We start from the raw sequence: 13,215 nt of genomic DNA, 5'->3' as shown, positions 1-13,215 counted from the left end.
CCCACCTCACTGACCCGGGATGCACGCCCCAAGCCAGCATCTGCCGGAGCCCTTCAGGGGTCGGGAATTTCCAAATGCATTAACTTGAGACGTTCCTTCCATGAGTCGTTTGACCTAGGGGCTGCCCTGGGAGGGATGGGATTAGAACGGGCAAGGCCACAGAGCCTGAGTCCAGGCACTTACCTTGACCTTCGCAAAGCTTCTTCATCAGGGTCTTGCACTGTGGGTAGAAGTTGCAGGTCAGGAGGAATCACAGGGAACATCAGGAAGAAAAGCCCACTAGAGCTCAGTGGGCACGGAGTCCCCACCCATGATGGGACACTTATTGCTCCCTACCTGTGACCTCTGGAAAGAAAAGACTGTGTGCTGGGCACAGGGCAGGGGGAGAAAGGGGTCATGAGAGGAAGAGGCGCAGGTGGGAGGGAGTAGCCAGAGGCGTGGCCTGCAAAGTCCTCTCATCCCAATCCAGAAAGCACCACAGCCAGTCCACTGCCCACCGCTGGAGTCCAGGAACCGAACAGCAGGCTGATGTCACTGTGCCTGCCCCAGGGGCCCAGAAGGGGCGCAGCAGGCTGCTAACTATCTATCAAGGCCAGCTCATCTTCAAGGGTGGGGGGCTCGACTCCCCGGCTTCTGTGGGACTGTGGAGTAGGGCCCAGGACCCTCGCTGGCCCTTCATTGTCGCCCCTTCCTGCCAGCCCACAGCCCTCCCTTACTATATTCCGTCCCCGTCATCTGGGCCAGGATGCGGAAGGAGCGAGACTGCAGGCTGGAGGAGCGGCGTGCCCAGTCGTCAGCCTCGTCTTCCGGCTTGCTCTGGTTCTTAATCACAGCCTGATACACGGGAGAGGTGCTGTCTACGGTGAGGTCTTTGACAGGAAGGCTCCTGCAATGCAGAGAGAGGCCATGGGCAAGGGCAAGGCTGGAACCCTGCCCCCGACCTCTGTGCCTCCCTCTGGCGCACCCCCCATGCATGTGGGTAACCCCTATTTGTCTGGATCCACCATGCCCTTCTGAGAGCCTGCAACAAGGGCTTGACCTGGGTCCTCAGTGCTCAGGGTGGTCACAGCGAGACAGTGAATTCTGCTCACGGAGGGTCAGGAGACTCAGACCCTCCTGCCAGTACCCGCCCCCCACCAGGGCTAACTCTAGACACAGGCCTGAAGACACCCGCCCCCAGGAGCTGTATCTCCTTTAAGGAAAGAAGAGGCAGAAGAGGTCTTCTGGAAGTAATTTCAACCTCCCTGAGCAGGTCCTGAGTTTGGGGCTGGGTGAGGACAGGCCATTTGGGGGACTCAGAGGCTTCCTCACGGTCTGTCCCTTGGCCTCCTCAAAGCTTGGGATCCAAACAGGGAGCCACCAATGTCATGACTGCCCTGGAGGAGGACTGTGGGCTCCCACTCTGCAAAGACGGGGAAGCTCGGTGAGGAGGCGGTCGGAGAAACAAGGCAATCAGGCCCCTAAAGCCTGGCATCACCCACGGATAGCGCAGTTTCTCGCCCGAGGGAACTGGGCGGAGAGCTGCAGGGAGGGTCACTACTCCTCTGCCCCGGGGCAGCACAGCTTTTTTGAGGGGGACCTGGTGACCTTCCCTTAGACTCCCAAGGTCTGGCACATGGTAGGTGCTCAAAATGTAGTTGAATGAACAAATCCTAGATCAGAATCAGAAGGGACCCCAGAGCCCCTTGAGTCCAGGGTCTCTCAGCCCAGATCAGACTGCAGGGCAAGATACATTAAAAGCTTTATGGATGACCACTCATCCCAACCAGGGAGGGCTGGGTAATCTAGGCTGCCCAGCCTGCCCTCTCAGGAGTCAGGGTGGGCTCAGGAGAAGCTCACAGCAATAACAGCCTGTCTCCCCAGCCTGTGGACCGGTGGCCCAGTCATCTCCTCTTACACATGCCAAAACTGAGGTCCAGAGAGGCTAGCCGACTAGCTCCAGGTTACGTCATGTAGGGGCCCCACTGAGTTAGAACCCAGGCTTCCCAGCTCCCAGCTCAGCGTCCTTTCCATCAGACCCTCTGCAGTGACAGGGCTCAGGAAGGCCACTTCTGCCCACTGGGAACTTGCACACCCCAGATGCTCCACATCTGGAGACATGGCCCAGCGCAGACACTCCCCCTGTCCAGCATCACCCTGCCTGCTGCTATGACTGCCTCTACCTGCCCTTGCTCCCTCGAGGGCTGGCTAGCTGGAGAGGGGACCTCCCCAGTGCCCCTGTCTTCTACCCTCTCTGCAAGGAGCTGGATGGAAGAATTGGCCTAGTCTCCCAGGATTGGTCCCCTAAGTCAGCTCAGGGTGGGCTATGAGAGCAGAGGTGGAGAAAGGTGATGGAAGGTGACTGACCAAGGTTGGGTGGAGCTACCCCTACTTTTCTGAAGGCTCTGCCCTGGCCTGGAAAGCTACAGGTCTGTCAGCCTGTGGTTGGGATCAGAGAGGGAAGACCAGGGAGTGGAGGAGAAGCTGGGATCTTGCTGGAGAGGTCATTTCTGGCATAGGGAGGAGTCTTAGGGGTCCTGAAACAGATGGAAGGCACTGGCTGCCATTTTCCTGGAACATGTCCTTGGGGTGCTCCCTGTTCCTTCCACAGCTCCAAGGGCTCAAGAAAGTGAACCCCAGGAGTGAGTCCCTTGGGAGTCACATTGTCGGCTTCCCTTCCCACAATGCTGTGCAAAGACCTGGGGCTTGCGGTGCTGCCGCAACAGACACTGGGAACCAGACGAAGGAACTGCTGTGCCTTTTGAGAATCTGGGGCTCAGGAAGAATATATACAGAGAGGGGATAGAACAGGCCCTCCAGTTCTGGGACGCTGGATCCGAGGCCACTCTCTGGAGCCACTCCAGCATGAACTTCTTGCCAACAAAAACACTCCATGGTCCCCACAACATCAAGGTCACCGGTAGGCATTTACTCCACTGTACACTGCCCCCAAGTCTGACTCATCTTTCGCCTCTTATGGGTGGTCCTGGCAGGCGCTGGGTCCTCCAGATCCATCTTCCATGAGGATTCTGGGGAATGGCCTCCAACAGACCCCCTTATCATCCTCTCCCCGAAAAATGGCCCCGTGTGGATTCTGACATTAAGATCTACGCTGTCCCAGTGTAGACAAGAAAGGCTGGGGGGAGCCCCCGCAAAGCACAGCAAGGAGAACACGGGATACACCCCCAGCCAGTGTGATGTCATTACTCTGATTTCTATGTCCATAGTGACATTATTTGGGGAAAACCCCAAAAGACAAGCACTTGCCTGTAGAGGCCGCGGGGCATGTCATTTACCTGTGAGGTGGGTGTGAGGAAGAACGTGGACAGAACCACTGTCCTCAGGCACATCCCACCAAACCCACACACCATCCCGCAACCAGACAGACGGACGACGGAACAGATACTGTGGGGTCTACTTACGCCAGCGGTGACGCCCTGCCAAGCAGAGGAAAACCCAGCAGTGAGTGCATGTCCATCATGGGAGGGCGGGGGGGAGGCGCATACACAAGGGAGCAGGGTTAGGATCAGCAATGAGTTATGGCGGAGTGGGGTGGATAAAGGAGGAAGAGAGAGAGAGACAAAAAGAAAACTGTCAGTGAGGAAGGAATCATGGAAATTAACAGCAGAAACGGAACACCTCGTGGCAGACAAGGGCAGCTTTTACCCACTGGCACCACGACAGCATCAACCCCGCAGGGCTGAGTTAGAAGGAAAAGGAAGAATGTTGCTTCCCAGGCACGCAAGGGAGGGGAAAAGGATGGGAGGGGAGGGGAGAGGAAGGAGAAGCCTAGATTAGATCAACAGTGCATCATGTTAAAAAAATATATAACGGGCGACCTAGAGGTAAAGCCAAATGATTTGTAGTCTTTTCCCAAGGTGCAGAAAACATAAAGTTAGTGAACAGCAGTTCTTCCATTATCTTCCATTGTGCTTCCCTTTGGCCAATGTTACCACTTTTAAGAGCACACCAAGGACACACGTGGCAAACAAATGTTAACAGGATATCCCCGTTAACTCTTTGGCTTAATCGGGCAGCCCTGTCTTCCTGGGTACACATGAGCAACAGTTGTGTTTTTAAACTTGCATGGTCATATTTTCTGCTTTGAACGATGGGATTAAGTAAGTCAACCCTGCCCAGAGAATTCCGCAAAGAACTGCAGACCTGAGAGCCTGGCGGGTTTGACTCACAGCTCCAGGGCAAGCAACCATCCACCCCCTGGTGGCCCGAAGGAAGTACTGCATGCCTGAGAGGGCCAGGCTCCTTTTGACCAGGAGCGCCAGTAAGTCCACACCACGTTCCATCCTTTGGCCTCTGGAACCTGCACTTTATGACCTGCACACTCGTCATGGCCACGAGGATTGGGCTCTACAAAGGCCAAACGCTATAGGAGTTCTCCGGGACTTTTGAACGCCTCTATCCCTCTTACAACATCTCTTTTTCCTAGTTTCGGAAAAAAGGACAACCATCATTTTAAGAATTCTTGCCTTCAGTTGCTGGAGATCCTGACTCAGGGATAAGATGTTACCACAGAGATAATCAGTTCTGAAAGTCAATACTAACAGTATTTCCAAGTAGAATACAGTAAGGGACTCGGTGTGTGTGTGTGTGTGTGTGTGTGTGTGTGAAAGGAAGGAAGAGACAGACAGAAACAGAAAAAGAGACAGAGAGATAGAGACAGAGAGACATACACAGTAAGAAAGAGATACAGAGAAGAAACAGAGACTAAGAGAAACAGAGACAGAAAGAAATTCTGAAAGAGGGAGAGAGGTCCACATTAATGTTTGTACTATTACCCGTTTCATCCACAAATGATTTTCAGCCAACTCTTTCCCTACTCAGCCCTCAAGTTCTTCAACCATTGCTAACAAGCAAAGTCAGGAACCAAGGATGTCCTAAGTCCCACTGCCCTGAGGCTGGGCTTCCCTGGGGCAAACAGGAGGAGGCGAGCGCTGGGTGCTCCCCGGCTCTGTGGCGGGGCTGACTGCCAACAGCACTGTGGGTGGCTGGTCCGGAGGCCCCTTCCCAAACAAGAAACCCACTCATGAATCTGAATTGCCCTCATCATTGGAAGAACACAGCAACTTCCCCCCAAAGAATGGCTTAGTTGTGAGAAGCTGAGGTATCCAGAATGTGACCCCGGTTAACAGGATTCCAGAAGTCTCTTTCTAAACCAGCCCCCTCACGGAGCCTGGGAAAATGCAGAGGCTGTGAAAAGCACATGCTGCATTTCTCCACCCTTCTTCTAAAGCTGACCATGAGATTGATTCTGAAGAGAGAACACCGCGTTCTGGGAGGCCCGGGCGAAGGCTGGCTCTCCTGCAAGGGCTGTACCCTGGGAGGATCAAGACGATGGAGGACAGCTGGTCCCGATGCCCAAAGTCTCCGATGGCGCCCAGCGGCCCGCTGCCCTCCTCGGTGATGACGCGGCGGAGGCGTCGAGCGCCAGTGGAGGAGGGGAGGCGCTTACCCACTGAAATCACTGCCCTGGGCCTGGGCCTGCCCGGCGATGGCGTCCATGATGGCGTCCTGGGAGTACATGCTGATGGGCGTGTTGTACTGCGCGTGGATGATGGTGGCCTTGCCGCCCAGCCCCTTCACCTCGATGGGCTTGTGGGTCGACAGGGCCGAGTCCTTCAGGGCGCTGGGGTTGAAGCGTTCCTGGTAGTCGGCGCTGGGGGAGGGGAGCATGGGGGCAGGGGAGCGAGGGAGGGAGGTGGAAGGAGAGAAGGGGCAACAGGTGGTGTTTGTTACACGGCTCAAGGTGAGGGCTGGTGGTCTAGGGTGTGGAGAGAGACCTCCCTAAGCCTGATCCCAGGAAGGCTACCCAAGTCCCCCCGACCGACGTGGGCGGGCCGGGTCTGGTCGGGAAAATCCTCTCACCCTCCCCAGAGCCCTTTGCGGAAGGTTCTTCTTGCCCGTCTGCGCTTTCCTAGGTCCCTGGAGGCCCCGGATCAGCCTGAGCTACCGCCCAGGGTCAGCAGGGGGCGCCAGGCATTGAAAGCTCTCTCACCACACCCGTAGGGAAGCAGAAACGGAAGGGGGTGCGGAGTGGCAGTTGGGATTAGGAGACAGGAGCTGGGCCACGCGTGAGAGGCAGCGGCAACCCAAGCGGAGTCCAGAACGCCCAAAGGCAAAAAGCAGCCCCACTGGGCACCCACAGGGATCCTGAGCTTGGTTCCTCCACGAAGGGACTCATCCTGGGTGGCCCGGGGGCTCTGCTCCTGCAGACTCTTCAGTGCATGTGCTTCTTCCTCGGAGCACGGCTTAGGTGCTCAGCCACGCCCCCCCGCCAAGTCCAACTTGCTGGGTGGCCCACCAGCTTCTATCCATGGAGGCTTTTCCCTTCAACAGTTAAGCGTGCTCCCCAGGCAAAGACAAGGTCAGATACAGCCCTTCTGAGTGGTCCGGCCAGGCTAGAAATGTCTTCAGGCTCTCCGAGAACCGGCGTCAGCACGCACTCCACCCACCGCCCACCGGAGCCAGCCTGCGGTCTAAGCAGCTGCAGCAGCTAATTGGTAACACACTGGTCTGGGGCTTCTGCTGGAGCCCCAGCGCCCCTCCCCACTGCCTCCACTCCATACTCGCAGCTCCACACACATGCAGGCTCACTCAGGGACACAAATGCACCCCCGTTCACGCATGCACATACACGTACACATGCCGCTGACACAGACGCACGCTGCCCAGCCCCCCAGACACGCGGTCGCATGCTGGGATATGCAGGCGAGCACACACACGTGCTTTCCTTTGATACTAACTTGGCTGGAGAGTTGGCTACCACCTGGGGGTGGGGGAGAGAAAAAGCAAAGAAAACAGGGCTATCAGAGTGAGGGTCCTGCCAGAGGGTTTGAGCGTAGGGACCTAGGGATGGTCCTCAGACTGGCCATTGTGGAGGTAGAGGCAGCCCAGACTGGCACTGGGTGAGGAGAATGCAGAGTGAGGAGGGGGAAGAGCTCAGAGTCCCGATCACAGCCTCTCAGTTTGGGTCAGAGATGCCAGCTGCAGCGTAGGTCCACAGTACCTGAAGCTTTGCCAGGGAGAAAGGTTTTTTTGTCCATCTTCATAGGTGCTCATTTACCATGTACATGAATCTCCTACATACACCTTGGCTGTAGACCCCGGTGAGGAAGCTGGAGATGGAGACCGGACTAGCGATGGCTGCTCCAGGAACGGCCAAGGCCTCAGGTGCCTCCTGGCCAGACAGTAGCTCTGGACTTACCCTTGTTTAATGGGGGACAGCTCCAGGATTTCTGTTCCCTGAGCAGGAGTTGCAGTGGTGCTGGGGTTTGTGTGCAGTGGGGTTTCTCACAGCCCCGGGAGCATGCTCTCTTTCCCAGAGGAGAGTCAGGCAGCCCTGGACACTCCTCCCGGGGCACAGTAGTAAGGGGTCTGTGCAGTTCCCAGTAACTGCCCTTAAAGGCCCTGTGGATGGGCAGTGAGGCAGGATGGAGGAGTGAGGAAGCCTGGGAGAAGTGCAGGTCCTTTATTGCAGGAAAACCCCCAGACAAGGCAGCCCAGCTTGGACACTACAAGGGGGACCCCACCCTCACTCTTATCTGAGAGCCAGCCTCCTGGAGTATCATCTCCTTGAGGGAGGCATTGCCTGCATTATGTTTCTTTAAATGCAAATTCCTTGCAGTGGCAGACCCTTGTCAGAAACCTGAGGGGAGAAGAGTGCAGAAAGTGGTGTCCCTTTCCCCACACCCTGCCACTTTCCCATATCTGACCACTCTGGGCTCTGGCTGGGAGATCCTGGGCCTCAGCTGGCCTGGCCCTGGTCACCCCTTGGCCAGGACCCTGGGGATCCAGACCAAAGCCAGGGAGACCCCCCACCCCCACCCCCGCCAGTCCCAGGCGGCCCAACTCTGTCTCAGGGCTGATAAAATTCCCTCTGTCCTCCCAGGCTCAAAATAGCTGCAAGTGGAACTATGTTAGGAAAGGGCCATCATAGATCTCCAATTCCTTGTCCATGTTTGGCCAGTGCTGACAACTGCAGGATCAGCTCTTGCCCTGACCAGCCCAGTGCCCCCTGTAGAGGGCAGTGCTGGCCTCAGGGGCTGCCTATGCCCTTCCCTGCCTAGGTAGCCAGCTCCTTCTTTGGCACTGATTCCCGCCCCCTGCTTAGCTTCTGCCTGAGGACCTGGAGGCTGAGATGCCTGCAACAGACATAGCTCAGAGAGGGGCAGCCGGGTCTTGGGGAGAATGAGCCAAAGATGTAAAAACGCCCGCAGACCCTCGCACCAACTGGCCTGAGGGACACTGCCCTTCAGTCCCAGCCCCAGAGAGGACAAGGAGCAGGGGGCTGCAGGCCAGGCTGTTCTTTCACCCCCTCTGTTCCTTTCCACTCCTCCCAAGGGCATACAAGCTGCCAAGGGATCACCTTGAAGCTACCCAGAGAGAGAGAGAGTATGGGAAGGAGCTTCCTTTTGGAGCCAGACAGGACAGAGTTCAAATCCTGACCCTGCCTCTTCCTAGAGCTGTGACTCTGGACAAGTTATCCACCTGTCTTAGCCTCAGTCTCCTCATTCATAACACCGAGAGGGTGGTGCCCTCCGCAGACTGAACAGAATCCTGAGTGTAAAGCCCCCGGCATGGGTTAAGTGTGTGATGAACAGACATAGGGAGTAGCATTTGCCAACTCTGTCTCCTGTGAGGTGGTGGCCTCAGCCCTCGGCTAGCCCAGGTCAGAGGCTCTGCCCTTACCGCTGGGACCACAGCATCAGCCTTCACTTTGAATGAAGCACGCACCATATTCCCTCCCTAGCCCATCTTCCCTTTGAAGAAACTTGGACCCTGCTGCTCTGAGTGTCAAGTAATAATCTAACACTTGTCAGGTTCTGAGTAGCCCTTGTGCCAATGGGAGGGCTTGTCGGGAGTCGGGAGAAACAGGGGTGGGACAGGCAGGTAGGTCCCTGGCTCCATGCAGGGAGAAGTCAGACCGACCTGAGTGCCAGACCTATCTGCCACTCATTAACTGTGTGACCTTGGGCAAATTACTTGCTCTCTCTGGGTTTCTATTTCCCAGCTATAAAATGAGGGAATGATGCCCCCCCTCTGAAGTTGCTGAGAGAGTTGTGTTAGATAAAGCATATGGACAGTTAACCAGCCCCCAGCCTCGACTGAGGCCTCCGTGAGGGAAGACCTTACCATCACTGCAGGTGGGCCCCATGGAAGTCCAGGTCCACCAGAGCGTGACCTCCCTGCATGGGGCCAGGCCCAAAGAGAACCAGGAAGAGCTATCAGCCCATCCAAGGCAGGAGAAAGAGTCCATTTCTACTCTGTCTCTCCCTGAGCTTTCTGGCAGAAGCCCCTTGCTGGAAAAAGCCTGGGGGTAGAAAGCTTTGCCATCTTGGTCCAGGGAAGCCAGGGTCCAGGTGCTCACACCATAGAGTGCCCAGCTTCACTCGGGATCCCAGAAAGAGCTATGGGATCTGGGGGAGCTGGGGATCCCCAGGGGAGCAGTGAACGGGCGGGGCACAGATACCGCGTGCGGCTAGGTCAAAGGAAGGGTGTGGGCTTGGATCACGCTGACCTGGACTGCAATGCTGACTCATCTGTGTACCTGTTGTGTGAGTCCAGGCAGTGATGGCAGGTAGCACGCAGTGAGTGTGCCAGAACAGAGCTCAGCACTATGCACGTGTTATCTCCTTCAATCCTCCCCATAATCCTGAGATACGGACTGTCTCATGGAAGAGCCCTGAACCCCTAGCCACTGGGCCATATGCCTTGACTCAACCTGCTTTGCCTCCAGCCCAGAGACGATTATACCAATTGCATGGGGCTATGGAAGAAGTTACAATGAGATAACAAACCTTCAAGACTTGGAAGTTAATATGTGCTCTGCTGGGAGGCTCCCTCCCCTCAGCCCCTCCACAATGCCCACCCTGGCTCTGGCTCTAGGTTCTTTTAACTCCTGTGCTCCAAGACTACCATTAGCTAGACCTCGGGGAGCAGAGGGTGGCCTGCTGCTCTCCTGCAGGGCCCCTGTCTCCTCAGGGTCCTGCTCCCTTGCTTCCCCACCCTAGCCAGGGTCAGTCCTGCCACCCCACTCCCCTCACCCTACTGCCCAGTCTCTCTGTACCCAGCTCAGGTGCTCCCTCCTCCAGGCAGCCTTCCCAGACCACTGCCAGACCTAGAGAACTTGCTCTCCCACCTCTCAGGACTCCCAAAGGGGTGGTAACCAGCCTGTCCCTTTGCCCCAGAGTTTCTGGAGGTATTAGGCTTTGTCCTATTTTGGTGGGTGACCTGATGTGAAAGTTTTGGGAGTCAGAGTCTCTTGTATTCAGGCCCAGCTTGGCCACTTAGTAACTGGACAGCTGGACCTTGACTTAACCTTCTCTGAGCCTCAGTTTCCCTCTCTGCAAAATCCGACACATCGCTCCAGCTTGTGTAAAGCAATGATGGGCCCGGCTCATGGCAAATGTCAATAGGATGATTGATTGATTTCACTGCTCTTAGCCTGCACTGCCTCATGGGCTTGGGGCTGGCCAGAATGAGGCCAGTTCCTCGCTCTGACTACCTGACCAGGCCTCTATGAGCACTGAGGACCCAGATGGCCCCTGACCACCAGTGGAGAGCTGTGAGCCCGTTACCTACCCTCCTAGGAGTCCAGCACCTGAGGCCTTCCCTCGGAGGCTCATCTGATACATCTGAGCCATCTCCCTCAGGGTCTCTGCCGAGTACAGGCCAACGGGGTTGTTATACTGCCTTGGCTGGCTCGAACCCCGCGGGGCTTTCGGGCTTAGAGAGTCGAGGGCGCTCTCCAGGCTGACCTTGGCCCCCGGGCTGCCCCATGGAGGGCCAGCATCAGAGGCCTCCATGTGTGAGGAGAAGACGGAGGTCTGAGAGAAGGAGGAGCTAAAGGTCTGCCCGAACTCCAGGTTGCCTGGGGTGCCCGGGATGGCCCTCGCCTCGGGGTTGGGGCTGGGTGCTGCCAGGCTGCTGTTCGTGTCCAGAGCAGGGTCCTGGCCCAGGGCAGCACCATGCAGGGGAGAGAGAAGAGAGCAGTTAGAGGCCACGCCCATCCCAGCGCTTCTGTGTGAACCTGAAACAGAAGGGTTAGTGCGAGCGCCTAGCAGCCCACCACCCTGGAGCCTGCAGCCCACTGCACCGAGGTCAGGGTAGGGGGATAGAAAAGACACCTGGAAGAGAAGGGTTTTGTCAAAAAGAGTGGGGTGAAGCTCCTGGCCCTGAAGCTGTCATCCTCCTGGACAAAATGCAAAGCCCCACACAGAAAGCTAGGCCAAGCCAGCCTGCCTGCAGGGCTGGAGGAGAGGGGGTGTGGTCTCAGGGAATTGTGGGGAGACCCCTCCATCCTACACCTGTTCCCCCTTCCCCTGAACGGGGGCACCTGGTGAGCACAGCTCTGCCTCCTGCTCTGCTGACCCCGCTCTGCAATGCCCCACATGGCCGGTGAGAGGGGGCCTTCTGGGCTGGTGGTGAACAGGCAGAGTAGAGGTGCAGAGGGGAAACTGAGGAAGGAGGGGGGCTGACGTTTGCTTCCCCCAGCCTGCCTCTGCAGCTTCTCCCCAACAGCCCTCTGCCCACTTCCTCAGTCTGTCACCCACCCCAGACCCCCGTCATCTTCTTCTTGTCCCCTCTCCCCACCCTGCCCATCACCCACTCTGCCCCACTGGCCAGACAGGGTCAGTATGAGGTCCTGCAAGGAGGGGTGGAGAGTGGCAGGAGTGTGTAGTCCTGTAGGAGCGGTGGGGTAGGCCTCCCATGCTCTGGGTCCCTCAGGGTTGAGCTGCTTAGAGGGAGCTGGGAAGGGGCCTGGTACCTGCTGGCTGCACCAGCACTTCTGAGTGTGGTATAGGAGCGTGCAACTGGGAGGAGAAAGGGAGACGGGAGGGAGAGAGCCTGTGACACAGGAGAAACCCTGAGGGCCAGCAGGCCCCCCCATGCCTGGGAGCTCCTCCTGGGGTGATCAGCTCAAACTGGGGCCTCGGCTTTCATGCTATGGTCACCCCCCTCCCTAGTGCCCTCAGGAGGATGAGGGTCAGAGCCTTCTGGACACTTGTCCCCACTTGGCTGGGAGAATGGTCCCTTTCCTGAAAACACCACTGCCTAAGTGGATTTCCTGTCAGCCCGCCCATGAGGCCCAGGGTGTTGGCTAAGCACCCAGGCAGGCACCCCTCCATGTAGCATTTTATGGGGCTTGAACGCTTCTCCCCGGGGGGTCTGCGCCACCTCCCCGGCATCAGCCGAGGCGGGGCTGGGCTGATCCCCCCACCTTGCCAGGGTCAGGCAGGCAGACCAGGGGCTGCACTCCAGGAACCACGGCCCAGAGTAGAGTCTGCCACCCACAGTCAGCACCTACCTTTTGGTGGGGGATCACAGGCAGAGGGGACTGGATCGGGGGCGCTGACGTGGAGATGAGAATGGGACGCTTTGACCTGGAAAAACCAGAAATGAAGACAGTTGCCATTGGGTCCAGGAGCTCCTGCCTGAGGAGGACTGGAGAGGGGAGAACATCTGGAACCCAGGGAGCCAGGGCAGAGGACCTGGGTGTCCCCTGGGCCTGACGAGCATGGAGAAGTCACGGCTCTGGGGTACTTTGCAGCCACGGGCCTCTGCTAGGTCTCAGGGAGGCTGCCTGTGCACAGAGGAAGCAGGGAAGACCCTGGCTTCCAGGCCCGGCTGCCCACATACCAGCAGCGCCATTATCCACCCTCTCTGAGTCTCCTCTGTAAAGTGAGGCACAGACATGGCAGGTGCTTGATGACTTGGGCCTGTCCTTCTTCTGGTCCAGAGGCTGTCCTCACTTCCCTGTGCGGTCCGGTAGCACAAGGCTGGGTCCATGCTGGACAGCTCCTCTCCCAGGCCCTTGGTGCCCACACCCAACCTCTGCCCCCTGCTCTGGAGAGCTCCCACCTACTTCTGCAGCGTGAGACTCAGGTTGTAGCTGGCAGACTTGATCTTGTTCTGGGCCTCCAGGTGGGTCATGGTATCTGTGTTGACGCCGTCAATGGCCACCACAAGGTCACCCGGGCTGAGCTGGGACTGGGCGGCCTTGCTGCCCGGTGTGATCTGAGAGGGTAGCAGATGGGGGGTGAAATAAGAAGGGTGACCTGAGGATGGACCTGTCCTCAGGGAAGAATCACCAGGGATCATCCAGTAGAGCCTTGCCATTTTGTATTTCATTCACTATGACCACCAAGCCTGCCTCCTTTTCCTGACACAGAGCTACCACATTTCCTGGTGCTTTGTATCTGAGTGCAGCCATGAGAC

The 13,215-nt window shown here is 57.3% G+C and overlaps 1 protein-coding gene across 5 annotated transcripts in view; it reads right to left on the bottom strand.

The window, feature by feature from the left end:
• The window catches only part of LDB3 (LIM domain binding 3), a 60,284-nt gene that overhangs the window by 37,351 nt on the left and 9,718 nt on the right, over positions 1 to 13,215 (bottom strand). For 3 of the 5 annotated variants that reach the window (XM_082611554.1, XM_082611551.1, XM_082611553.1), the window contains exons 3-8: positions 12,863 to 13,014; positions 12,305 to 12,380; positions 6,741 to 6,763; positions 5,450 to 5,653; positions 717 to 886; positions 184 to 220 (exon numbers count right to left, since the gene is read on the bottom strand). In XM_082611554.1, the coding sequence (XP_082467680.1) occupies positions 184 to 220; positions 717 to 886; positions 5,450 to 5,653; positions 6,741 to 6,763; positions 12,305 to 12,380; positions 12,863 to 13,014 (662 nt within the window). Of the gene's footprint in view, positions 1 to 183; positions 221 to 716; positions 887 to 5,449; positions 5,654 to 6,740; positions 6,764 to 10,578; positions 10,947 to 12,304; positions 12,381 to 12,862; positions 13,015 to 13,215 lie in introns of all 5 variants that reach the window. The other 2 variants (XM_082611550.1, XM_082611552.1) reach the window with 1 other exon arrangement.

The sequence above is a fragment of the Mesoplodon mirus genome (assembly GCF_964341445.2).
Source record: "Mesoplodon mirus genome assembly, chromosome: 2".
Taxonomy (NCBI): domain Eukaryota; kingdom Metazoa; phylum Chordata; class Mammalia; order Artiodactyla; family Ziphiidae; genus Mesoplodon; species Mesoplodon mirus.
The sequence above is the reverse complement of the archived record's forward strand: the minus strand, read 5'-3'. Positions and strand labels throughout refer to the sequence as shown.